At 42.4% G+C, this 27,845-nt stretch overlaps 2 protein-coding genes across 4 annotated transcripts in view; both read left to right on the plus strand.

The window, feature by feature from the left end:
* The first annotated feature begins 74 nt into the window (after positions 1 to 74).
* ndufs8a (NADH:ubiquinone oxidoreductase core subunit S8a) lies at positions 75 to 19,584 on the plus strand. The gene is made up of 8 exons (XM_006806791.3): positions 75 to 175; positions 764 to 818; positions 1,943 to 2,008; positions 3,354 to 3,443; positions 4,996 to 5,104; positions 7,348 to 7,411; positions 8,888 to 9,016; positions 18,981 to 19,584. The coding sequence occupies exons 2-8, from the start codon at positions 776 to 778 to the stop codon at positions 19,110 to 19,112; spliced, it is 633 nt and encodes a 210-aa protein (XP_006806854.1). The 5' UTR covers positions 75 to 175; positions 764 to 775; the 3' UTR covers positions 19,113 to 19,584.
* Positions 19,585 to 22,285: 2,701 nt separating this feature from the next.
* The window catches only part of LOC102782793 (glycine receptor subunit beta-like), a 61,212-nt gene continuing 55,652 nt past the window's right edge, over positions 22,286 to 27,845 (plus strand). For 2 of the 3 annotated variants that reach the window (XM_087841407.1, XM_087841408.1), the window contains exon 1: positions 27,277 to 27,405. In XM_087841407.1, coding sequence (XP_087697533.1) covers positions 27,387 to 27,405 — 19 coding nt within the window. In that variant the 5' untranslated portion in view covers positions 27,277 to 27,386. Of the gene's footprint in view, positions 23,345 to 27,276; positions 27,406 to 27,845 lie in introns of those variants that run through there. The other variant, XM_087841409.1, reaches the window with a different exon arrangement.

Here is a 27,845-nt window from a genome sequence, read left to right on the forward strand (position 1 = left end):
GTCAGGTGCACCGACACTCTAGCGCCTCATGAGGGCAGCAATTCGTCTTTGCGAACGTATTTGTGACGTCATCCCGTGTAACTTCCTGTAATCTCGGGTCCGTTCCTCAAATCGTCCGCTGTTGTGGTTCAGAAGGCCAAGTACCGACGTGTCGGTCATTTCAAAAACCTTAAAGGTAGAGAAACAATTTCCAAGTTATTTTATGACAGTGAATTGTTGATTTGGCGTCATGCTCGGTTTATATAGGATGGGATATAGATACAGCAATTTAGCTAAATTGAAATGTGCAAAAGTCCTTGACAATGTGCGCTCCAAATCGGCTGCTATTCAGTGCTAGCTCAGTTTAAGAAACAGGTGAGCTTAGCAAGAATCGCTTACGTTCCGTTTGGAAGGCAAACCTAAACTCTGCTAGTATTTATTGTGTATTAAATGATGGGCAGTTGGTTGTCAATTTGTCATGACGTGTGTGTTTTAGTAGTCACCGTCACTATCGAGTTCTGCCGAAGTACTTTTATTTCCAAATGTTGATATTGTTATATAATCTAGAAAGGATATGTTGTATTGTACATTACATCTAATATTAGAAAGTAACAATACAGGATTAATAAACGTTTGCATGCATATTGTTTCATATGGCATAGCTTACCTGTGGCCCCCCCCATAAAAAAAAAATAAAAATGAACTTTAATCTGTTAATATTATCCACGTTGTGTTCTCTTTCAACTATTACACTTAATGCATAAACTTTGATGTCTGGTTTCAGATTTAAGACGTGATGGCTGCAACACTGCGTGTACTTTACTCTGCATCAAGGCCAGGTATGACGGCCTTACATTCTTATACACTCAACAATTCAGAGAGCCTTGTTTGCCACATATCCTTTCTTACTTCTCACCCCTGTCATGCATTTATGTATACCAGGGGTCCCCAACTCCAGGCCTCGAGGGCCGGTGTCCGCGATCCAACACAGCTGATTCAAATGGCTAAATTACCTCCTCAACATGTCTTGCCGTTCTCCAAAGGCCTGATAATGAACTAATCATTTGATTCAGGTGTGTAGACCCAGAGTGAAATCTAAAACCTGCAGGACACCGGCCCTCGAGGCCTGGAGTTGGGGACCCTTGATGTATACAGATGTCGGTAAAGTTGCAGCCTAGCCCTAGCACAGAATGAGAGTGAGCATTATCACATTAAATGCTTTTTTAAGCTTTAGAAGTAGCAGGTAATGTCAAACACCTCAATAAGGAAACTGTAGTTTTGAAGTTTAACTCTAACACAATATTTCTGCTACCTAAAGGTAACGTTTCTGTTTTTACAAGGAAGTTATTGTGTGATAAATTCATTCTTACAAGTAGAGAGAGATGTAAGAAAGAGGTGACAGGAGAGGAAACATTATTCTGTTGCTGATGTCATCTGGGTATTTACCATAAAGAGATGTCTTGAAAAGCAAAGTGATTTATAAACATTTCATTATTCAAAGTCAGTGTTGTATGACAACAATAGGCTGTTCACTTTATTGGAATGTAGACTAAGTTGGTTTGTTTGTAGTCTTGTTGTATTATTTAATGTAAGGGATTATATTTGACTGGTGTAGATTAGGTTGTGATATCCATAACTATTGCTAGGTTCAGTGAAGAGACAATAAAAGCTAGTTAGTTGTTGTTTAATGCTGATATTTAAAGCAAACAGTACAAGCTTAAAGTGCTTTTAGTGCTCAGTAGTAAGGCAAGAATAGAAAACAGCAATATGATTAGCAGTTCATTTACCATCACAAGAGTTTTAAATTTTTCTGGACAGAAGCTAAAAGTGAGAAAGATTTATACTGTGTGTTGATGGAAAATTATATTGTATTACTCCACTCTAGACTGGTTCCTGTAGTGTCAAGTTGACTGCATTGTAGTAGGTTTACTGTTTATCTTTTCTGAAATGTTTTTACCTTCAGGTTTTTTTGTGGCCAGCCAGAATCTAGCAAGGTCCTTCAGTCTGTCGGCACAAAGGGACGGATTCAGTAAGTGCTGCTACAACACAACTCAATTCAAGGGCTTTCAGAGGCTGTACCACGATATTTTCATTCACACATGGACTTCAGACAGTTTTAGAATTTAGTTCAGGATGTTTTCCTTAGTTGGGCTTTCCTCACATTCTTACATCCTGAAGAAGGATGTACTCAGCTTCAGAAAAGCTTGGACTACTGGAAATACTCTGTGTGTTTATGTGTTCTTTCAGCAAAAGCCGACATCACACAGATTTCTTTAGTAGGGTCAGGATTAGGGCTGTTCGATATAACAATATATATCGGATGACAATATAAAAACGTCTATCGTTTCTTTTTACACTATTGTTTGTTTCATGGTATCGCAAAATAAACTGTTTACGGCAATATTTTTTTCATGGTTTTGATGGTCACTGTAGTGGCTATATTAATTTCTTAAAGTTCTCTCTTTCTCTTATATTTAATATAACCACACTACGGACAGACAAGCGCCTGTTTTTATGCGTTGTCATTAGCAACAATGACGGTAAAACCATTGTGTGTCCGCTTGTTTATTTTCTACATAAACCTTTCACAATAAAGGTCAAGATCCTGTTGAGACTTTTCAAAATAAACTGAATCACATGAAAGAGTATGTAGAGTATTTACAGATGAGAAGCAACAAAGAGCCGTCAGGTGCTAAAAAATAAACCTTAGACTCAAACGTTAGAACAGGCTTTTCCCCACAGCACGCCGTGTAATAAATACTCACAAAGAAAACGGCGTCCGTTACAACTTGTGTCTAAAAATGTATCGTTTCATGCATTGGTTAAAACACTCGACTCCAGGTACACGACACCCAGCTGGAAACACTTCACACAAGTCGAGCTGCCCAAGATTCACAGAGTTTACAGAAAATGTTAAGTTTTTGTGATTTATATCGTTATCGGGACGATAGATGTCTTATATCGGGATATGAGATTTTGGTCATATCGCACAGCCCTAGTCAGGATTAAAGAACATTTAAAGTCCAATCTCACTGAGAGGTAAATGATGTCATTCTCACAGGTACCGCTGTCATGTCAGGTCCAAAAAAAGTTCAAGCCTGCACTGCCTTTGAAAACAGCTTTGGTGACTTTTAGGAGCTTTAGTTGTTGGACCTGTCATTTTAATTTTGATATGATACCTAAAGCCCAAATATGCCACAAATTGGTATATGAGGAACAGAACAGCCTGCACTTGACAAAAAAACAAAAAAGATTTATGAATTACACTGATATTTTACAGTTTACACTCATGTAAATTGGGCGTATTACCATTATTTTGTTTCGGCTGTGTGTGTGTGTGTGTGTGTGTGTGTTCCTTTCTTTTTCTACATAAGAGTATGTGAATGCTCAGGAGATCCCTGTCGACATGAAGTCCATCACAGACAGAGCAGCACAAACACTGCTGTGGACAGAGCTCTTCAGAGGTCAGTTGAATGTTTCTCTGTCCTGTACAAATAATTGGATGTTTGTGTTTTCCTTTACCAGTGGAAGTAGTTGGGGTACTGTCACTTCATGGAAAATGTTCTTTGTATTTGTTATCTTACAGATGAAGATAACATTAGTCCCCCATGATATTTTAATGTTTTTGTCCCAGTAAGTTGATTCTGTGCATCTGGATGTTACATTTCAATGGTAAATGGTTTGAAATAAAACCTCAAGCAGTTAGCAGCAAAACTGGGTCTGGAACGTCAATTTATCTTCCAACACGTCACCGACCTAAAACATAATTCAAAATAATAATTGGCAGGAATACCAGAGGAGCGAAAAACCAGCTGCTGGTAGACAGAGCAGTCTCCCGAGACTGCAAGACAGGGCTCACCAACCTGTGCACTGGCCTGGATTGACTACAAGAAGGCCCATGACTCCATTCCCCACACTTGGATCCTGGAATGCCTCAATCTGTACAAGATCAACAGGACCCTAAGAGCCTTCATCAGGAACGCAATGGAGATGTGGTGTCTGACTGACTACGGAATGGAGCAATTGTCAGCCACCTTCTCTACATGGATGACATCAAGCTGTTTGCCAAGAGTGAGTGAGACATTGATTCACTGATTCACCACCAAGATTTACAACAGTGACATCGGAATGTCATTCGAATTGGAGAAGTGTAGTCGGATGGTAACAGAAAAGAGAGGGAAGGTAGTCAGAACTGAGGGGATCAAACTACCAGAAGGCAACTTTGCAGACATTGAGGACAGCAAGTCCTGAGGAGTGAGGTGAACGGTAATAACAAGATCCGGGTTATCAACACCTACGCCCTGCCCATGATCGGGTACCCTGCTGGGATAATAAGCTGGCCAAAGGAGGAGATGCAAACTGGACCGAAAGACAGCACAGTGTAAAGATGCCCCTGAGACAATCCAGCACATAAGTAGGGTGCAAGATGCTGGCAGGCAGGGCACACATTGAACGCCATAACCAAGTGGCCGGCATAGTATACTGTGCCGAGTATGACCTGGAAGTCCCGAGGTCAAAATGGTGGTCCTGTAGGACTTCCAGATACAAACGGATAACCTGGTGATAGCTAACCAACTGGACGTAGTAGTGGTAGGGAAGCAGAGGAAGACAGCCGTACTGATAGATGTAGTGATACCAAATGACAGCAAATCAGGAAGAAGGAACACGAGAAGCTGGGCAAATACCAAGGGCTCAGAAAAGAGCTCGAGAAGATGTGGAGGGTGAAGGTAACAGTGGTCCCAGTGGTAACTGGAGCACTCGGTGCAATGACCCCCAAACTAGGCGAGTGTCTCCAGCAGATCCCAGGAACAACATCTGAGATCTCTGTCCAGAAGAGCGCCGTCCTAGGAACAGCAAAGGTGCATGACCTTCAAGTTCCAAGGCCACTGGCAGGGGACCTGAGCTTGAGAGATAAAAGATGGGGAATTTTTTTGATACAGATGCATAAAATTTTCATGGAGGTGTTAATAATTGTAAGTGTTCTCATTTGAAAATGTGGTTTTATTGTAATGCCAGGTCTAGGCATGACAATGAGCTACCTGTTCAGAGAGCCTGCCACCATTAACTACCCGTTTGAAAAAGGACCACTGTCGCCACGCTTCAGAGGAGAACATGCGTTGCGCAGGTGAGGATGATTATTTGACAAACACCAGTCAGTGTAATATGATTCGTAGCAATGATAAGATGTCAGAATAATAAATTGATTGGTGCTTTGAGATAGAGATATATATATATGTCTGTGTGTGTGTGTGTGTGTGTGTGTTTGTGTGTATGTATATATATTAGGGGTGCAACGATACTCGATGTCGATATTGAACCGTTCGATATAGTGCTTTCGGTTCGGTACGCATATGTATCGAACAATACAAAATTGTAATTTATTTTATCAACTTTTCTTCTGACGATGCTGTCTGTGTTGAGCGCTCAGTGGATCTGCGCTCGACAGTGCAGCCTAGGCGGAGTAGTCGAACGCAGATTCACTGAGCGCAGGGCAAGCTAGCGAGACAGAAGTTAAGCTCTCCTTGCAACATGGCAAATTGAACCTCCCCCACCCTCATTCAGATCTGGCGTTTGGAACTATTTTGGTTTTCATGTGAGGTATGACCCTGAAGGTAAGCGCGTCATGGACTAAAGTAAAACAGTATGTTGGATGTGCCACGCAATGCTCAATTACATTGGTGGGAACTAGTGTGTTAGTGCAGTTAGCTCGTTAACGTGTTGGCCGTCCAGCCCCACGCACGGGGCGATCCGCGGTAGCTTGTTAACGGAGATTTGCCGTGTTGTGGTGTTAACTTCATTTCAGATTAACGCTGACAGCACTAGTGGGAACACAACGAATATGACTGCACATTTACTCCGACATCATCCTAGTGCAAAGACAAGTGGAAGCAGACAAAAACAACAAGCACGCATGCTACAAACTTTACCCGAGTCATTTAGACAGCCGTTAGCACATGATTCTCCTTATGGGGACCTGATATGTTTAATATGCTGCTGAGAATATAGCCCAGAAGAAGCGTATAGTATAGCTTTTATTTTGGAAAGAGACATTTCTCTGTAATAAACTCTCTTTTCCAAAGATGAGTGATTCCTCAATCAGACACAGGGCTCGCAAAATCGCTAGCCCGACGTCCCGGGGCTAGCGATTTTTCCAGTCGGCCTGCCCTGCCCTGCCCGTCGGCCTATCGTAGGAAGGAAAAATATATGTCAATGCTTTTGCATTCTTTCGGAAATGTAGCTGGGTAATTATGTCATTGGCATCGGTGAGCCACTGTCAATATGTGACATATTGAAATCGCGTTTGAATTTGCGCTTGTTTTTTGCTTTCACTTTGCAATCGCGCGAACTGTGTATAGAGAGCGACAGCACTGATTGGTGAGTGATGATAATTTGCGCACCAATTCCTCTGACATCATCTTATCAATCGTTAGCTTACTATGCAAACATGACAAGTGAAATCTCCCGCAGCTTAAACATGTGAGAGGTTGATCGCTGAGCGTTATGTGAGTGCGTGTGTAAAAGCAGCAGGATATATATTTTAGTTCTGCTGAGCCAAATAAGACAGGTCAGGGTGAAGAAGTGACAGCCAAAGAAAAGCTTACCACAAAACGGAAAAGTTATGACAAATCAGACTATAAGGCAAAAAGAAAGTGCAGCTTTATGGTTTCATGGACAAAAGAATTTCTGTGGCTGCAATATGACGAGCTAAATAACCAGGGCTGCACATAAGTGGTCCGCAGGTGCATATGCGCTGTCAAAATAAAAAACGCGCACATGATAAGAAGTTGCAACGCGTGTTTGCGTACATAAGATTTTCTGGAGGATGACAGACATTTGTTTAGAACTCTTAAAGATGTTGAAGAAGCAAGCTCCTTTAAGCAATTACTTTGGTGTTCCTCCACCTCCAAAGAAATGTCAGAAGGAGTTCGAACCACAAAAGAAGCACGTATTCTCGGAAAAGTGGTTGCAGGAGGTGAGCTGGCTTCAAACAAATGATGAAAGCACAGAGATGTGGTGCAGAATGTGCCGTGAAAATTTAATAAATGACAAATTAATAAAAAGGCATGAACATCGCATCGTTGCACCCCTTATATATACACACACACACACACATATACACACACACACACACACACTACAGTGTGTTTGTGTGTGTTTAACAAATTGACCAGTAACTTCTTAGGATGGATCATATGCAATGCAAGAAAAACATTGTAACTTTTTAGATTTAACTTTTTTTCTAAACTATTAGCATCTTTGAATAGTATCTGAAAACACCTCCATACATCTGCGATTTTATAGGAGGCTCTGAGATAACACTGTATTAATAATCAAACCTCACCTAGTTTTTGGAATGTGTCAAAACAGGTATCCCTCAGGAGAAGAGCGTTGCATTGCTTGCAAGCTGTGTGAAGCAATCTGTCCTGCCCAGGTATAAACAAATAGTCATACCTATGTGAACAAATATGAATGAGATAAAAACAACTTTGGCTATAGATATGTTTGCAGCATAACTGTCCTCACAGGACCTCAACTGTATAACTGAACATGTATATGATACAGTGCAAAAGTCTTGAGCCACCTATCATTTCTTTGTAGTTTGCTGGGAAATTTGGAAATATGTGCAGAGATTTATTCAAACATGTTCAAGCATAAATGGAAATACAATAGATAAGTCAAAAACATAATTTGTACAATTCTAATGAGCTTGAAAATCAGTATTTGGTAGGAACAGCTTTGAATTCTCTTTGTGTAATTTCTTTAAGCAGTCTTCAGGAATGGTTCACCAGGCTTCTTGAAGGGCATTTAAAGCTCTTCTTTGGATGCCACCCTAGACTGAGAGCAATTCTGAGGCTTTGGCGAACAGTAGATAGGTGAACCATGGGAGCCAGATGCATCTGTCAGGTCATGTGTCAGGTCTATGCTGGATTTTTTTTATATGACTTTCAGATACCTGCCACTTTTTTTTTTGTTCCCTAATTGTCCAATTTCCTCAAATTAGCCCACTTAGCTGAGATATGCCAGGTTCTTGGTTAGCAGTTCTTAGAACTAATCTTGTTGCTGTAAAAATCGTATTTCATGCCTCTCAAACTGTTGTCTTTGAAATATAGGACTAAATAATGGATTTATGTGACAGGCTGAAAGGATGCAATCTAAAATTGTTTTGTTGCTAAGTTGTCTGTTATGTGTAGACACAACACTGGTTCATCCCAGGAGTTAGGTGCCTTTTTATTGCTTGAATGATTCAAAAATCAGTGTTAAAAGTGTCTTAAAAAACCTTTGTCCTCTGAAAGTCATTTTCAGTCAAGGACTGGACTGAAAAAGCGCACCTGAATATTAGCTGCACAAACTAAAATTAGGGAAAACTCCTGTTTTGTACATAGATTAGCCGCACCTGACTAAAAGCAGCAGGTGTTTTAATGTTTACTTACCATATGTAAGAGAATATGCACAAAGGGGATTGTCAGGAAAGAGATGGCTGTTTGGGACCACATCCCTTTTATTAATATTTTGAAAAACAAGTTACCGGTACATATTTGCATAACTTTTTACGTATATGCACAAGTACCGGTAATTACAAGTACGAAACATGTACTGTGCTTTATAAACGAGCTTTTTGCATAAAAGCTTGTGCAAAAAGTAGCGGCTTATACCCCGAAACTAACGGTAATGTCCAAAGAAACCCTGGAGAACTATTACTCAAGACCACTCATTAAGGATGCAATCAGAGTAGAGCCTTGATTTGAATGTATCACTCCATGGAAGCAAAAAAACAAACAAAAGAAAAGATAGGAGGGTCAAGACGTTTGCACAGTACTGTATACTGGGGAATGAATGTTTGTATTCATTATTAGTACAAATACCAGATAGCGCTGTTGATATCATCGCTAACAATTTTCCTTTCCAGGCCATCACCATAGAGGCAGAGACGCGTGCCGATGGCAGCAGGAGGACAACTCGCTACGACATTGACATGACCAAATGTATCTACTGCGGTTTCTGTCAGGAGGCATGTCCTGTGGATGCCATTGTAGAGGTGTGTCTTTTTCCACAGCATAGCACAGTCTTGGATAGTGTGGGTAGCCCCACTGCATGTTTGATTGACTGATTGATTGATTGTTTGAATGATTGAATCTTTATTTTGAACATGTTGAAAAAGTACAACAACATAGAATTAAAAAGAGATAAATAAACAAAGCAAAACAAAAGGAAAACGAGCAACCACAACTACAAATAACTTTGATGTTCAAAAAGGAGCAGGAAGAAGCATAAACTTATTTAATCCCACCCCTTTTCCACTATCTAGTAATCAATAGACTACAGAAGTACCTCCTTGCAATTAGTCAAAGGAGCTTGCAAAGAAAAGCGTCTGGACTTCTTTAAGTTGCTTGAAGACGTTTCACCTCTCATCCGAGAAGCTTCTTCAGTTCTAAGGTCAATTACATTATATGTTACGTGTATTTTTTAAAATATATATATCTATCTGGACAGAGATCTCCGATGTTGTTCCCGGGATCTGCTGGAGCCACTCGCCTAGCTTGGGAGTCACCGCACCTAGTGCTCCGATTACCACGGGGACCACCGTTACCTTCACTCTCCACATCCTCTCGAGCTCTTCAGAATCAGAATACTTTTTTAATCCCGAAGGAAATTAGGGTTACAGCAGGCAGCACGCTAATGGCGCATGCGCACTTACAAAGGAACCTTCTGACCAACTTTACACAAACATCACATTGGGGAGACATGTCAGAAAGGTCGGCTGATAGGAAAAAAACAACGAAAATACATAACATGAGGTAAGAGGAGGAGAAAAAAAAACTCCACTCAGACTAAGCTCCTAGTGTTTGATAACAGAACAGTTTGATAACAGAAAAAACACCTCAGCACAAAAAGCACATGACTATCAATACACCATAGAAACACAAGACAAGCAACAGGGGCGGGTAAAGGGTAAGAGAGAGCCGGTATAGACAGGGCATCCGGTCCTGCAGCATGTCTGCGCTGGTCCAGTCGACTGCCATCTTCCCTGGTAGGGCACAAGCATCGAAGGCGTTTGGAAAGGGAGGGGGGATCAGCTCTGTGTGTGTGTGTGTGTGTGTGTGTGTGTGTCTCCAGACTTCAGCTGAGACAGTGTCCTTAACCCCGCCAGGCTAAGTAAACAGTCTTCCAGCCAACCCAGGTGGCCTTGCATGGAATGGGGGGAACAGTCTAAACACAGTCGTTGTCAGGGTGTTTTGTTCAGCTCCAGCCTTGAGGCCGCAGCTAGCGCCGAAGGGGTCTCCGCATGAAGTGATGATGGTTTTTACTTTAGTGCAAACAACTCATATGAATTTCAAAGCTGTTCTAACAGTCCAACACTGGTCTCTCAATCTCCCGTTGGAGAGCCGTGAGCTTTCTATGATGTTATCCAAACTTACGCTCCGTGATGTTGTCATTCTTTTTGTTAAAAAGCAGGTTCTGAGAACTCACGACCGCAGTGCACTTCCCCAAGATGTGATCGAATTTGCGCTCAAAGGTGTTATTCGAGCTAGCCCCTCCAGATGTAATCGAGTTTTTCACTCAGAGGTCTTGTTCTGAGTATTCACGGCAGCCGTGCGTTCTCCAAGATCTTCTCCGTGCAGCACTCAATGAGCCCATGGTATTTCTCCAGCTTCTCGTGTTCCTTCTTTCTGATGTTGCTGTCATTTGTAACCGCTACATCGATCACTACAGCCGTCTTCTTCTGTTTGTCTACCACCACTATGTCCGGTTGGTTAGACACCACCATTTTGTCCGTCTGTATCTGGAAGTCCCACAGGATCTTAGCTCGGTCATTCTCCACCACCCTTGGGAGCGTCTCCCATTTTGACCTCGGAACTTCCAGGCCATATTCGGCACAGATGTTTCTGTATACTATGCCGGCCACTTGGTTATGGCGTTCCATGTATGCCCTGCCTACTAGCATCTTGCACCCTGCTGTGATGTGCTGGATTGTCTCAGGGGCATCTTTACACAGCCTGCACCTGGGGTCTTGCCTGGTGTGATAGACCCCAGCCTCTATGGATCTTGTACTCCGAGCTTGTTCTTGTGCTGCCATGATTAGTGCCTCTGTGCTGTCCTTCAGTCCAGCTTTGTCCAGCCACTGGTAGGATTTCTGGATATCAGCCACCTCCTCTATCTGCCGGTGGTACATACCGTGCAGGGGCCTGTCCTTCCATGATGGTTCCTCGTCTCCCTCCTCTTTCTTGGGTTTCTGCTGCCTGAGGTATTCACTGAGCACTCGGTCAGTTGGGGCCATCTTCCCAATGTGTTCTTGGATGTTCGTTGTCTCATTCTGGACTGTGGTGCTGACACTCACCAGTCCCTGGCCTCCTTCCTTAAACTTAGCCTCAGGGTGCTGGACTTGGGGTGAAACCCTCCATGCATGGTAAGGAGCTTTCTTGTCTTTATGTCAGTGGCTTCTATCTCCTCCTTTGGCCAACTTATTATACCAGCTGGGTACCTGATCACGGGCAGGGCGTAGGTGTTGATAGCCCGGATCTTGTTCTTACCGTTCAGCTGACTCCTCAGGACTTGCCTAACCCTCTGCAGGTACTTGGTGGTTGCAGCTTTCCTAGCTGCCTCTTCATGGTTCCCATTTGCCTGCGGGATCCGCAGGTACTTGTAACTGTCTTCTATGTCTGCAATGTTGCCTTCGAGTAGCTCGATCCCCTCAGTTCTGACTACCTTCCCTCTCTTTTTTGTTACCATCCGACTACACTTCTCCAGCCCGAATGACATCCTGATGTCATTGCTGTATATCCTGGTAGTGTGGATCAGTGAATCGATGTCTCGTTCACTCTTGGCATACAGCTTGATGTCATCCATGTACAGGAGGTGGCTGAGAACTGCTCCGTTCCGTAGTCTGTTTCCGTAGTCGGTATCCGTAGCCAGTCTTGTTAATGATCTCACTGAGGGGGTTCAGGCCTATGCAGAACAGCAGTGGGGACAGAGCATCTCCTTGGTAGATCCCGCACTTGATGGTGACTTGTGCTATGGGCTTGAAGTTGGCCTCTAGTGTTGTTCGCCACATCCCCATTGAGTTCCTAATGAAGGCTCTCAGGGTCCCATTGATCTTGTACAATTCTAGGCATTCCAGTATCCAGCTGTGGGGCATTGAGTCATAGGCCTTCTTGTAATCAATCCAGGCAGTGCACAGGTTGGTCAGTCTGGTCTTGCAGTCTCGGCTGACTGTTCTGTCTACCAGTAGCTGGTGTTTTGCGCCTCTGGTATTCTTGCCAATTCCTTTCTGTGTCCCGCTCATGTATTGACCCATGTGCCTGTTCATCTTAGCCGATATGATGCCTGACAGGAGCTTCCATGTAGTACTGAGGCAGGTTATTGGTCGGTAGTTGGATGGGACCGGTCCCTTCTTGGGGTCCTTGGGGATCAGGACCGTCCGACCTTCGGTTAGTCATTCCGGGTGTCTCTCGTCAACTAGCAGCTGGTTCATTTATGCTGCCAGACGCTCGTGGAGTGCAGTCAGCTTCTTCAGCCAGTAGGCGTGAACCATGTCGGGGCCTGGTGCTGTCCAACTCTTCATACTAGAGACCCTTGCTTGGATGTCTGCCACCGTGATGGTTACTGGACCCTGTTCAGGGAGGTTGCTATGGTCTGCCCTCAGATCCACTAGCCACTGAGCATTGCCGTTATGGGTTGCATCCTTCTCCCATATGCTCTTCCAGTATTGCTCCGTCTCCAGCCTTGGTGGTGCTGTTCTCTTATTGCTCCCTTGCCACTGAGAGTACACCTTTGCTGGTTCTGTGGAGAACAGCTGGTTTATTCTCCTGCCTTCTATCTCTCTGGTGTACCTCCTCAAGCGGCTGGCCAAGGCTGTGAGTCGTTGCTTGGCAGTTTCCAAGGCCTCAGGTATGGACAGCTTCCTGTACTTCTTAGGCACCTTCCTCATCACGCCTTTTTGCAACTCCGTTAGTTGGCTAACCTCCCTCCGTGCTACCTTGATCTTAGCCTCTAGCCTCCTTCTCCATGGAGGGTACTGCCCCTTATGGCTGTTCAACTTGTAGTCAAGCATCTCACTGATCACTGCTGCCGTATTGTAGATCAGCTTGTTAGTGTCGGTAATTGTGGCTGTAGGTATCGTCCGTAGTGCTGCATTAACATCATCTAGCAGACCTTCTGAGGGTACTTCACGTAATCTTGGTAACCGGCTACGGGGGGTCCAGGTTTCAAGCTTGGCCATGATCCTATCTTTCAGGTCAGTTTCTCTCGCACTCAACGATCCTTCTCCTATCGCACTTGGGGCTTGGTACCCAATCTCGGGTGGGGGTGATGATATTTCCCCCCTGACCTGGCGTCCTGGCTCCCCCTTGCCGTAGCATTTATGTTGTACCTCGTCAATCTCTAGCTGTGAGAGCAGTCCCTTCTTTCGAATGTTGGAACACTGAGCTACTAGTTCCGTCATTGTGGATGTTGGGTATCGAAGAATCCATAGGTCCCTCATCCTATTCATGTAACCCCTTCCGCCAGGGTTACTTGCGTAGTAGCATTCCAACAACGCCCTGTTTTCGTCTCTTGCCCACCGATACCTTCTTGCTCCAGTAGTCCACTTCTCGTCAGGGTGTCCTGGTTCCTCAACACCTGACTGGTGTGTACCTTGTAGATACACACACACACACACACCAGTTTTATGGATTATCCTTATGGCCCTTTTTTTGTAATATAAAGATTAATGGTAGCAAACATTTGTAAGTATTGCCCCAAACATCTGCAGAGTAATGTAAATACGGTGCAGTCAGGGAACAATGGAGAATGTGGAGTGATTTGTGGTCCAGAATGTGAAATTTTGTTATGTATATGATTTATATGAGACTTCCAGTTTAATTTATCATCTATAATCACACCTAGAAACATATGTCCAAGTACTCTTTCAATTTCCACACCATCTATATGAATCTGCACTTGTGCATTTCTAAGGGAATTCCCAAATAAGATTATTTTAGTTTTACTAAGGTTTAGCGATACTTTGTTCCTGCTAAACCATTTTTTAATTTTGCACATTTCTGAAGTAATTGTATCCAGCAGCTCCTTTAGATTCCCCCCAGAACAAAAAACATTTGTGTTGTCTGCAAATAATACTAATTTTAATATATCAGATACCTCGCAAATATCATTTATATAAATAATAAATAATTTTGGACCCAGTACAGAGCCTTGTGGAACACCACAAGCAATGTCCAAGCATGATGAGGAATGGACACCCAGCTTCACAAATTGTTTCCTGTCACTTAAATAATTTTTCACCCAGTGCAGTACAATTTATGCCAGAGATGTTGATCTTTTTGATCTGAATCCATATTGACTGTCAGAGAGTAATTTATATTTATTTAAGAATTTGTCTAATCGTCTATACAATTTTCATATCTTACATTTCATAGGTATTTAAACATTTATTTATTAATTTTTTCTGCTCGCTAGCGAGTATAAGCTCGGGGGAATATGGCGAGCAATGTCACCATTTTGACAAAGTCAAACAGTACAAAGTGCAGTTTGCTGTGCTGTAGACAGAGATTCAACTAATTATGTTTTTATCTTTTGTCTTTTTTCAAACTACTAGGAAGTTAAATCCAAGATGTATCTATATTGTTGTATGATCATTGTCTCTAAAATAATTAAGAAACTGTATTCTACCAGAAACATTCAGGCACAGAAATATTTGATAAGGAGCACTTTTAATAAAGTCCTTTACGAATAAAAATACAACTTCCTCTGTGGGGAATGCAAGGCATTAGGTGCCCATAATGATAGTCCATTTAGACCCCCTACAACTGTGGTGAGTCAAACTTGTTCACAGTAGTTTTTGGATTCTGCAGAGGCTGCTCATTGACATCAATTCAGTCTATAATTCTTACACACCAGGTGCAGAAGGTGTTAGGTTGTGTGGTCTCAGGGTCTTTTGTCTTTTGCAAGTGATGTGGTTCTGTTGGCTTTATCAAATGATGGCTGGGATGAAATTAGGACCTCAAAATATGAGGCCGTGGTTTTCAGCCAGCAAGGCAATTAGTGCCCACTCTAGCTGGGAATGAGTTGCTGCCTCAAAAGGGGGGTGTTCAAGGATCTCAAGGTCTTGTTCTTGTTCTTATGTGAAGGAAAAAGAAAGGGAGTGTATGATGGGAACTTCAGTTAGGTAGTTAGGCTTATGTGCATGTTATTGCTGTTTTGGGCTGAGCCAAAAATGTCATTAGGCATTAGATGTGGTTAAAAAAATGGAGTACATATGGACAGTATTAACATAGGGAAAAGGATATATATATATATATATATATATATATATATACACACACACACACAAAATATGGTAATATTACGTTGGAGCACAGTACGTATCACTCCGCGTGGCTCCGGACTACGGTAGCCGTAATGCTCCGACAATCCATCAAGCGGTGCAGCTCACCAAAGTCGAACTAAAGCATTTTTTGACAGATTGCTGAGGGCTGTGTACCACATAAAATCGGTTCGCGGTCAGTAAGCACAACCAGAATTCATACATAAGGCGCACTGTCGATTTTTGAGAAAATGAAAGGATTTTAGGTCATGCAGCCCCTGTGGGCTGCATGTCGTTAGCGCGGTTAGCTCGCTAACACGTTGACGCCATCCAGCCCCATGCACGGGGTGATCCGCGGTAACTCGTTAACGGAGATTTGCCGTGTTCGTCTTGTTGTTTCCTGCAGGTGAAGCTATGGGGGAGGAGGGGGAGTTGTGTTCAGTGAAGGAGAGGCGAGGCAGAGTAACGCAGCGTAGAGACAAAAGTGGACGAAAGAGAGGCAAACTTGCGGCTCCACAAGTATAATTATAACGTAACATATGCTATATCGATATAAACGATATTGTCACATCTTATATCTCGTATGAAAATATATCAATATTTTAAAAAAACTCGATATATCGCCCAGCCCTACTCTGAAGCCTCACTCTATCCGCCTTGGTGCAGCTGCCGTACCATACCGTGATGCAGTAGGTTAGCAGGCTCTCAATGGACGAGCGGTAGAGGGTCAGCAGCAGTTAGGCAGTTTTAATTGGCATGGAGTAGCTCTAATACTGTGCTGTCTGTAATGGGACAGTAAACATACTGTTATATAAACCATGCACAAAAAATGAGGAAATTTGGTTGATTATTTCTGGGATTTAAAAATGTTTCTTGGGAATACATCATGTCTGGTTGGAAAGCCTGTTTATTTCCTCTTAAATTTGTCACATTTGTAAACAATTGCATTTGTGGGTTCAGCTGCAGAGTTGAGTATATGGGTTGTACCCATGAAAAACCAACTAGTAAGCATAGACCCTGCACATTAGTCAATTGTGTCTGCAGTATTTAAAGGGAAAAACAGGTTGTCCAATGGTATACAAGTTATTGCTGAAAAACATTGTTACAACTAAGAACTATTCAAACAAACACAAATATTATCTGTATATCTATATCTACCCATCTCTATCTATATATCTGTCTCTCTCTATCATTCATGTATAAGTAACATGAACACGTCACATATACTTCTAAAGGTACTATTGACATGAAATTCTCATCAGATGTCGATAACGATCCATCCAATCCACATATACCAAGAAACCTTAGTTGTCCATAAATTATGTGTAATAATGAGAAATGACACGGTAAAATACTGAACACAAGAAGAAAGACAATAGGGCCAAATAATGTCAGCTGGTTCGGTCCCAACTGATGGCCTAAAAAAAGTGTCTCATTACCAGTGATTTACACAAGAAATAGCTCATGATAGATCAAACCAATGAGCTTTCTCAAGACCTTCACAAGATTATTGTTGCAAAACATACTGATGTCATGTTACAGAAGAATTTCTAAAGTCCTGAAGGTTCCAGTGACCACAGGCCCATAATCCAGAAGTGGAGACAACATAATTTCACTGTAAAGCAACCACAACCAGGTGCTCACTGCAATACTTCAGACAGAGAAGTGAAAAGAATTCTCAGTAATTGTTGTGCAAGAGCCAAGGACCACTTGTGAAGAGCTACAACAAGACCTGGCATCAGCAGGTACACTTGTTTCAAAGAAAACAATAAGCAATGCACTTAACTGCCATGGCCTGTATGAATACTCACCATGCAAGTATCTATTGCTTAAGAAAATGCATGTTGGAGAGTACTTAAAGTTTGCGGAACAACATTCAGACAAGCTTGTGAAATACTGGGGGAAAACAGTCCAAAACTGAACTCTTTGGATGCCATAATACAGACCCTGTTTGGAAGTTAAAAGGTACTGCATATCACCCCCAAAACCACAGTGACGTTTGGAGATGGGAATGTCATGATGTGGGCCTGTGTTCAGCATACAGTACTGAATGGATGCAATTAATGGAAAAATGTACAGAGACATTCTTGATAAAAATCTGTTGCTATTTACCAGAATGATGAAGATGAACGTAGGGTGGAAGCTATAGCAGGACAATGATCCCAAACACACAGCCGAGCCAGTTCCACAGGAAGAAAATAAAGCTGCTAGAAAGAGAGAGCATATTTCTCCTCTATTGGCTTCCCTTCATTGGCTCCCTGTTAAATCCAGAATTGAATTCAAAAGCCTGCTCCTCACATACAAGGGCTTAAATAATCAGGCCCCATCTTATTTTAATGACCTTGTAGTACCATATCACCCTATTAGAGCACTTCCCTCTCACACTGCAGGCCTACTTGTTGTTCCTAGAGTATTTAAAAGTAGAATGGGAGGCAGAGCCTTCAGTTTTCAGGCCCCTCTTCTGTGGAACCAGCTTCCAGTTTGGATTCAGGAGACAGACACTATCTCTACTTTTAAGATTAGGCTTAAAACTTTCCTTTTTGCTAAAGCATATAGTTAGGGCTGGACCAGGTGACCCTGAATCCTCCCTTAGTTATGCTGCAATAGACGTACGCTACCGGGGGATTCCCATGATGCATTGGGTTTTTCCTTTCCAGTCACCTTTCTCACTCACCATGTGTTAACAGACCTCTCTGCACTCAATCACACTTGTTATTAATCGCTCTCTCTCTTCCACAGCATGTATTTATCCTGTTTTCCTTCTCTCACCCCAACTGATCGTAGCAGATGGCCCCGCCCCTCCCTGAGCCTGGTTCTGTTGGAGGTTACTTCCTGTTAAAAGGGAGTTTTTCCTTCTCACTGTCGCCGAAGTGTTTGCTCATAGGGGGTCATATGATTGTTGGGTTTTTCTCTGTATTTATTATTGTACGATCTACTGTGCAATATAAAGCGCCTTGAGGCAACTGTTGTTGTGATTTGGCGCTATATAATTAAAATTGAATTGAATTGAATTGAATGGCCCAGCCAATCACATGACCTAAATCAAACTGAAAGTCTATGGAAAGAAGAATTCATAGAATGGGCCCACAGAACCGTCAGGATATATAAAATGGGCCAAAATCACCTTTGCAATGCCTGCGACTAGTTTCTCCATACAGAAGGAGCCTTGAAGCTGTTTTACCAACAAAGGCTTTTGCACAAAGTGTTAAAACAAATTTCAGTAAAGCATGTTTAATACTTTTTTCATTATTACACGTAATATATGAACATCTGTGGTTTGAGTTTTTTGCGTTTGCAGATTGGGATGGGTTGGTACTGATATCTAATGAGTATTTTATGTCAGTATCACCTTTAGAAATATATTCTGGGAGCGGCCGGCCCAGGTCTTCCCTTCCCTCTACCCCTACTTTCCTGTCCTCTCGTCACTGTGTCTATCGACTAAAGTCTCACTCCCCCCCCCCCCCCCCCCCAAAAAAGAAAATTAATTAGTTACACTTTGTGAAAAGGGCTGAAATACGGGCAGAGTCATAATAAAAGTTGGCAGTAATTTTTATTGCAAAGATCTTTATCTTTTTGTTTGTGCTTTCATTATTTTTATTCTTTGCAGTCTCTTTTCTCTGCGTTTTGTTTCTGTTATTTTCTTCTGTTCCTCTCCTCGTGTTTGCAGACCTGTTGTAATCCATTTTTCCTTTTTTTTCAGGGTCCTAACTTTGAATTTTCTACTGAAACTCATGAAGAACTGCTCTACAACAAGGAAAAACTCCTCAACAATGGAGACAAGTGGGAAGCAGAGATTGCTGCCAACATACAAGCTGATTACCTATATCGATAGACGTCACACACAGACATGCAGGTGTACAAATGTACAGTATACACGAACCATCTTTTGCGCCCCACACACATTTTGACTCAAACGCAGAGGAAATGGATGGTCAGTTTAGATTTCGTTTTGTTGTCCATTCTTATTTTAAACATAACATAAATATCCTCAGTATCATATTATTCGATATTTATTGTAGAACGATCAATACCTCACTGACTATTTGTGTAAGGAGTCTAAAGCTGTCACAGCCTGGTCTAGTATATTATCGTTCAATGAAGACTATACTTTGTGTGGAAATTGAATTTAATAACATGTAGACTGAGTCAAGCTATGACAGTGTGAGCATGTACCCCGAGGGTAGACTGCAATCTGGATTTCATCTTCACTGTCAGTGTAAGGGTGTATGGATTATCATCTAGTGAGTTGTATGTTCATCATGCTGCTTCCACTTTCAAGCAAATAAAGAACCTTCTGGGAGAAAGTTGTTTCAAGTGTGGAAAAACGATGTACAGAAAATGTTTCAATGCAATTTTTATTTATATAATGCCAAATACAACAACAGCCACCTCAAGGTGCTTTATATTGCAAGGTAAAGACCCTACAATATTGCAGAGAAAACCCCAGCAATCAGACGACCTCCAAGCAAGCACTTGGTGACTAGCTTTATGTTAAAAGCTTCCTTTTAGGCTACGTTCACACTGCAGGCGAAAGCGCATCAAATCCGATTTTTTTGACCCTATGCGACCCATATCCGATCATGGTATGACAGTGTGAACGGCCAAATCCGATATTTTCAAATCCGATCTGGGTCACTTTCTTTCTTTTTTTTATTTTATTTTCTTTTCTTTTATTTTTTTTTGCCTGTCCCGTTTGGCTCTTTTGCCATCAGAATTATTGTCTAAAGGCGAAGAAAGATGCCCAACGGATTTACTTTACCAAATTGACCATCCCAGCTTTGCCGTGATGGTCCATTTGATTCACCTTTTATTATTTATTTTATTTTCACTTGCTGAATACGGGACAGACTTGACTGGGGGAAAGAAAAGGGAGAAAGAAAGAGGGAAAGAAAAACAGCTGAGAAGAGGAACGGGGAGAAGGGCAAAAAACAAAAACCAACAGAATAAGCAGAAGAAAAAAAATACATATATCGATCACCTGTTGAGAAAGAAAAAAGAAAACAAGCAGAAGAAAACGAGAGTAATAGAATAAATAACATCACAATGATATATGGGAATAGGACAGTAAATACTAAATATTAAACATTATTGTGCAGCACGTAAGATCGACAGCACAGTGTGCTTTGAGGTAGGAGCCAAAAAGGGTATAGTTTGTGTGTGTGATCACCCGTGTGTACACCTGTGAGCATGGACGCGCTTGTTTGTTTGTTTGTTTGTTTTTTTAAAAAAAGGTTCCTTCATGTAATAATCTGCTAGAGGGTGTGGGGGAGCCACTGCCCCGTTCTCCAGGGCATGAAGCAGGTATGGAGGAGATCAAAACTCCAGACATCCAGAGGCCCCCAGAACACAAGAGACCAAGGAAGACCAACAGAGGGGCAGCCGTGCCACTGTCCCAGAAGGAGCTGAAGAGAGTCCCAGATGAGGGGTCATTCAGCAGCCACGGAGCAGAAGCCAGGGGGGGTTGCAGTGACGTACCCGTGAGCTCCGCCGGAAGCCAGCTGTGCCTGAGTGACCGAGCCCCAGGCCGAGAGGCCGGGGGCACCCCACCTCCGAAGTGGCCCGAGCGAGCCCCAGGCTCCAGGCCCCGATAAGCAGCCGCCAAGGAGTGAGCCGGTGTGTACCCGGACGCCCATCCCCGGACACAAAGAACCACCAACGCACCGATGTCTGAGGGAGTCCGCCCCCAGCAGGGGAAGTGGTGGGGGGAGATAGGCCTCCAAACCTTGGAGTGCCTGAGATGTCCTCAGAGAGGTGGCGTCTGATACCCAACCTGACATATAGATACAGACATACAGGCACACACAGATACAAACATCCATTCCCACCCTCATGCTCTCATAAAAGTGATCTGGGTCACTTTCGTATGTGGTACTGAATCCGATACATATCCGATGTTTTAGAAAGCGACTGCTGTTTGAATGGTCACATTAAATACGTCTTTTACGTCACTGACTCAAGACAGACGCCAATTATCAGCTCCGGAGAAGACATCGCGAATGCTTCCTGGCCATCCAGTGAAACTGTTGGGAAGACAACGTTGGAGAAACGTGAACATTTTATTTGTACTGTATAATCTGCAGATTCTGACAGAAATCTGCAACTATCCTTTGAAGCACCGCTCCTCTCTAAAACAGCAATAAGGATCATTATTAGGTTATCTACATTATTATGTAAATAACAAAATAACTTAAAGCAAAAATTGGGAAACGTGAAGTCCGAAGTCTTTATATTAAGGGCCATCAGTTAAACAATACTGTTTGCTCTGGGTCTAAACAGAGCGCGTTGTGTGTGACGTCTTCTTTTGCGCATGCGGGCCGCTTTGAGCGTTCACACTAGAGCACGTTTGATGTCGCATTTTATTTGTAGTGTGAACAACCAGACAAAAAAAATCGGATTTGATCAAAAAATCGGAATTGAGCATTAAGACCTGCAGTGTGAACGTAGCCTTAGAAGGAAAACTCTGGCAAAACCAGGCTCAGTGGAGGCCAGCCATCTGCTGCGATCAGCTAGGAATGAGGGCAGGGGAGATGGGACAAAAAAACACTGTGGAAAACAGCCAGAGATTAAAAATAACTGATTAAATGAACAGTAGTGTATACACACAGTGTGAAAAAAAAAGGTGCGTGAAGAAGAAGTAGTCCATCCATCCCCTGGGAATCCCCCAGCAGCCTTGATCTACTGCAGCATAAATAATCACCTGATTGAGCCCAGATTAGAAGCATTAACAAAACTGGCTGTGGTTACCAACTGCAGAACGGACGACATCAAGCATTATGCCACGAGTGAACGAGATATATATTGACTGACACGACTAGGATCTACAACAGGGGTGTCAAACGTACACCCCTGTTGTAGGGGTGTACCCGCAAACGGGTTTAATCTGGCCCGTGAGATGATTTTGTAAAGTATAAAAATGAGCAGCAATTTTTCAATAAAGAAACTGCTGTTCCAATTGTGTCCATTGGATGGCGCAATAGCAATTGTGAGCTACTTTGTTTTGCCCACGAAATTTAAACCTGATGTGCTTGGCACCCTCATTGCCCCAGTATGTCTCTGTTAAAAAAAGAGAAAAGTGGATGCAGAGTGCAGAGTGTTCCAAGAAAAATGGTCATCCTCCTATTTATTCACGGAAGTGACTGGGAAAGCTGTATGTTTGGTCTGTTCCTAGCATGTTGCAGTGCTGAAAGAATATAACCTCCGTCGCCACTATGTGAGTCTTCATGCCGACAAATATGACAACTTCCAAGGACAGCGGAGAAGAGAGAAGGTGAATGAACTGTTGGCGGGTCTGAAGAAACAGCAGTATGTGTTTACTCACAGCCCAGACATCAGTGATGCTGCAGTGAAAGCTAGCTACCTCATTGCTAACGAAATCGCACTAGCTTCAAAACCATTTAGTGAGGGTAAATTTGTAAAAACATGTATGATGAAGGCATCGGAGATTGTGTGCCCTGAAAAGCGCCAGGCCTTTGCAAATATCAGCCTGACAAGAAACACAGTTGCCGACAGGATTTCTGATCTTTCAGCGGATTTGGACAGCCAGTTGAAGCAAAAAAAATAGTCATTTATTGTGTTTTCAGTTGCAATTGATGAAGGCACGGACATTACAGATGTTGCACAACTGGCAATTTTCATCCGCGGAGTTGTTGATACATTGACCGTCACCGAGGAGTTCGTGGAGTTGGTACCGATAACAGATACAACGACCGCAGCTGATATTTTCACCGCACTCGTCGGCGCGCTGGACAGGGTCTGAGTGGACTGGTCCCGCGCTGCCAGCCTGGCTAGAGATGGTGCGCCCTCAATGATCGGGAAGAAAGCAGGCGTTGTAAAAAAAAGTTCAGAGATAAAGTGCAATCTGCAAATGGAGGACGTGATTTCTGTACTTTTCACTGTATTTTGCACCAGGAGGCTTTGTGTTGCAAGTCACTGAAAATGGATAACGTCATGAAGGTGGTCATCCAAACTGTTAATTTCATCCGATCCAGAAGCCTCAATCACCGTCAGTTTGACAGTCTTCTCAGAGAGAAAGACCACATCTATGGCCAGCCATACCACACTGAGGTAAGATGGTTGAGCCGAGGTGCTGTGCTGAGGCGTTTCTTTGATTTACGAGAAGAAATTGAACAGTTTATGGAAGGAAAGGGCAAACCAGTGTTAGAATTTCATCCCGCAGAATGGATGCAGGACCTTGCATTTATGGTGGATGTTACAGAGCACCTGAATAATTTGAACAAACAGCTGCAAGGACGCAACAAAGTTGTCACGCAGTATTATGACAGCATACGTTCTTACAAGTTGAAGCTGTTATTGTGGGAGACGCAGCTCGCTGGTGGTGATGCAGCTCACTTCCCCTGTCTGAAAAATGTGTGCACGATCCAAAGTGTGGCAGATATGAAGCGGTTTAAAGATAAAATAACGGGACTGTTACTAGAGTTTGAGCAACGATTTCAGATTTTTGGTGAACTGGAGAAAGACTTCAATGTTTTTTGCTCGCCGTTCACCGTGAATCCCTTTGATCTGCCCGTCAGGATCCAACTTGAAATAATAGACTTGCAGTGTGACTCGGATTTGAAGGGCAAATTTGCCGCAGCTGGCTTGAACACATTCTATCAGAATCTCTTGCCAGGTTACCCCAACTTGACAGCCCTCGCTGCAAAACTGTTGTGCATGTTCGGAACCACGTATCTTTGTGAGCAAGTTTTCTCTGTAATGAGCATAAATAAAACAAAAATGCGCTCAAGGCCAACGCACAGGCACTTGAGTCACATCCTGAAGTTAGCTGCCGCTCAGGATGTGAAGCCTGATATTGATGAGCTGGTGAAAGCTAAAAGATGCCAGGTATCAGGAGTCAAATAAACTATGCAACCCCACTGAAAGTGCTGCATGAGACACCCTGATGTAGTTCTGTGATCTGTGATATACTTCTGTGAATCACTGAGGCACTGTGTGCTTTTGTGTTCTTTGTCCTCAGAATTTTCAAATAACTTGAGGTGTTTTGTAATTAATAGCTATGTTGTGCTTTTGGACACACTGTCCTCAGGCTCCAGCTTTATGTTTATATACCTTTATGTTGATGGGCTACTGTTTCTAATTGATTATATTTGATTTATATATTTAACCTATTCTGTGGTTCTTGTACTTGTTTGGGGAACAGGATTTCATTATTTTTATCTACATTGCTGCCTGCCAAGTGACACCCTGATATAGTTCTGTGATCTGTGAAACAGTTCTGTGAATCACTGAGGCACTGTGTGTTTGTGTGTTCGTTGTCCTCAGAATTTTCAAATAACTTGAGATGTTTTATGATTAATAGCTATGTTGTGCTGAAGTTGTTGTTTTTAAGTTATATATACAATGATTTTACCAGTCCGGCCCACTTGAGAATAGACTTTTCTCCATGTGGCCCCTGAACTAAAATGAGTTTGACACCCCTGATCTACAACAATGACACTGGAATGTCATTCAGATTGGAGAAGTGTATTTGGATGGTAACAAAGAGAGGGAAGGTAGTCACAACTGAGGGGACTGCACTAGCAGAAGGCAACATTGCAAACATTGAGGATAGTCCTAAACAGTCAGGTAAATCTGAAGAACAAGATCTGGGAAATGAACACTGTCTTGGAATTTCCTGTTAGTAAAGTCTGCAATGCGGTCAGCTGTGGCCAAAGCTTTTTAATTACAGGATGCAAGAGAGCAAACAGACTGCAAACATCACAGTTATGCAGTCAGGATAGCTCTGCCCTTGAGACGTCACGCCGCCTCTTTTATACCTTCACACACAACTCCTGGTGCATCACTACAGTTACAACAGCTTCTTGTCTCAACCCCCGCTGTTGCTGGGCAGGGAGCAACTCCTGCTATCCATATTCCAGGAAGCACCTGGCACTGGTTTCCCTGGGAATTTCATCCTTCTATGCCCTAACAGTCAGCAGATAACATAGTGAAACGTAGTTAAGCATAGTTACACCAGGTCATATTGACACACAGACTCACCTAAGAAATACAAGAAGTTCTAAGCACCTACTAATAAATATAAGAATGAACTAGAAACTTTCCATCACAACACCTACCCTCTGATGGCTGTTGGATGCCCTGCTGGGATAATAAGGGACAACTGAATCTTTCTAATTGTGTGCAGTACTACTTTAATTAACCCTTGTGTTCGTTTTATGTTAAACTATTTTGTGTTCACAGTTAAAAATGACTGTTTCATTACGACTCATCATAAAAGCTATAATAATAGATGTATTTCCCTTCTTGTTGTGTTAGATTGTTTTATCAACTAAAGTTTTTGAACTTCTGTTATTTATGACCCCGTATGTCTCATTAATATGACTTTATATGCCTTATATTTGAGTCGAAACACATCATTTCTATTTTGACTATAATAACCAGATCAAACATAGTATACTGTTTATCACAGCTGTCAAAGTGACCAGGAATATTTTAGCTGTGTATGGACCAAATGATTCCAACATTACACTAAAATTACCTCTTTTCAGGAACACCATCTATGGGTTCCTGAAAGATGGGATATAGATGAGTGGCTGGCGCTCCACAAACCTGTCAACATGTAAAATTTATAGAGTAACATGGTGGCCCAAAAAACTGTCCGACTGAACTCTACATCCATAAACTGTTGATAGATTCATTCTCGGATCTCCACTGAAAATAAAAAAAAAACCCTAATGTATGCTTTGATGTCTTTCTGGCTTACCTCCATGTTTACCACTATAGTTTACCATTATTTTCAAATTAGAGTTTCAGCTAAAAGCCCAAGTTGATTCTCAGGTGGGGATAAGTTCCCATTCTTTGACTTGTTGACGTGACAACAGTCTCATCATGGCGATCCTCTTCATCACTGAATTTGTCCTCATCAGTTTTTTCTTGGTCTCGGTTGCATGGATTATATTCCATGCCATCTTCAGCCTCTGACACTTCCTCTCTAATCCATGCTCACCGTGAGTTTCCTGGTCTCTCTCTAATCATGGGGTAGGCTGTGTGGTGGGCAGTGTAGGACCAAAATACAATACTTGGCACACAGACGTTAGACTCAAAATGCAGCTTTATTGCTGGAAAAAAACAAAATAACTAAAGATATCAGGAAAAGACTCACTGGCAAAGAAGCATGGATATGGATAACGTAATCGGACAACATGACAAAGAATGAAGGAAAACAGGGCTTAAATACACATGGAGTAGCCTTTCCCTGGTGACAGTTCTGGGTGTTAAAACTCAAGCAGCTTGACAACATAAGAAGTGCAAGGGGTGTGTTTGTGGTCAGATATGTGGGCGGGGTTTGTTGCAGCAACTCCACCCCAAATCACTACTACACATACTGTGGCAGTAAAAATGCAAGATGGCAGTTTTCTTCACATTAGTACAGAGGGAGGAAGTGGAGCCAGGCCATCCCTCTTTTATATAAGCATAGGCAGAAATGCAGGAACCAACCCAAGCATTCGTTTTGGCTGTAGACAGTGACTGTTGTTCCTTGCTGACAACCTCCATTCATAATTCATATATATTACCAACAATCTGAACCAAAATTTTCACATTTGGATTCATCACGGCATCAAAGATTTTGACAAAGTTTTTTGTTGTTGTTGTGTTTACCTTAACCTTTTCACCCTATGTCTTTCCTTAAAAATGATTTCTTGACAACCACGCTCCCATCTGACTGTCCAGATGCATCTCTCAGGTGCTGTGTCAGGTCTTTGCTGGGTTTTCTTTCTGTTTTTAGGGATATAACTTTCAAATACTGTTAATCTGTTGTAGATAGAGTTTAGACTTCTTGCTTCCTCTTTTCTTCTCCATTTGTTAAATATGTTTTAAAAAAGGGAATAAATAAATAAGCAATTAGCACACAAGTAATGTAATATGTATAAAATTCCCTACTCATGAGCTGTTAATCAGTGACATTACTGTGCTACTTCCTCTAGCCAGACAGACAGGAACTTGGAATAGACGACAAGAGCAGTGCAGATAAAGGAACATGCACCAGAGAGTGCAGCAGAGAAGGAGAGGGAGAGAGGATGTAGCCTAGCTCTAGCCAGAGCAGCATCACCCTGACTAACCGCTGAATCTCAGTAATGCAGCAGAATCAATGGCCCAACTAAAGAAAGGTAAGAATCAAAGGAATGCTGAATATCTCTGACTGTTTTCTGTGGCTGCAGTTGTAGGGCAGATTGCATGCGCATAGTCGAGACAGAAAAAGAGAAGAGAGAACATAACAGATAGTTGTAAATCATATTATACCAAAAGGCTTTAGTACTGTCCTGTCCTTGAGACACTGTACATTTTGTTCCTGTGATGTATGAGTTTTTGCTACACTTGCAGTTTTCTTGCACCAGAGAGCAATTCCTATGTAAAACTACAGCAGCATCAGTGAGCTGTGTCATTGCATCTCGACAGTGTGATCTAACGCCGCAGTACCCACCCCCCACCTCCCCTACATGCTATGCTTCTCTCTGTCACTTCCCCTTTCTCTGTTCCACTAGTTTCTCTGAATGATTATTCTTCTAACTTAATCTTCTCAAGGTAAAACTTGTCAGATGCAGAGGGC

This window comes from Neolamprologus brichardi, chromosome 6 (genome assembly GCF_056152115.1).
Source record: "Neolamprologus brichardi isolate AB-2024 chromosome 6, ASM5615211v1, whole genome shotgun sequence".
NCBI lineage: Eukaryota > Metazoa > Chordata > Actinopteri > Cichliformes > Cichlidae > Neolamprologus > Neolamprologus brichardi.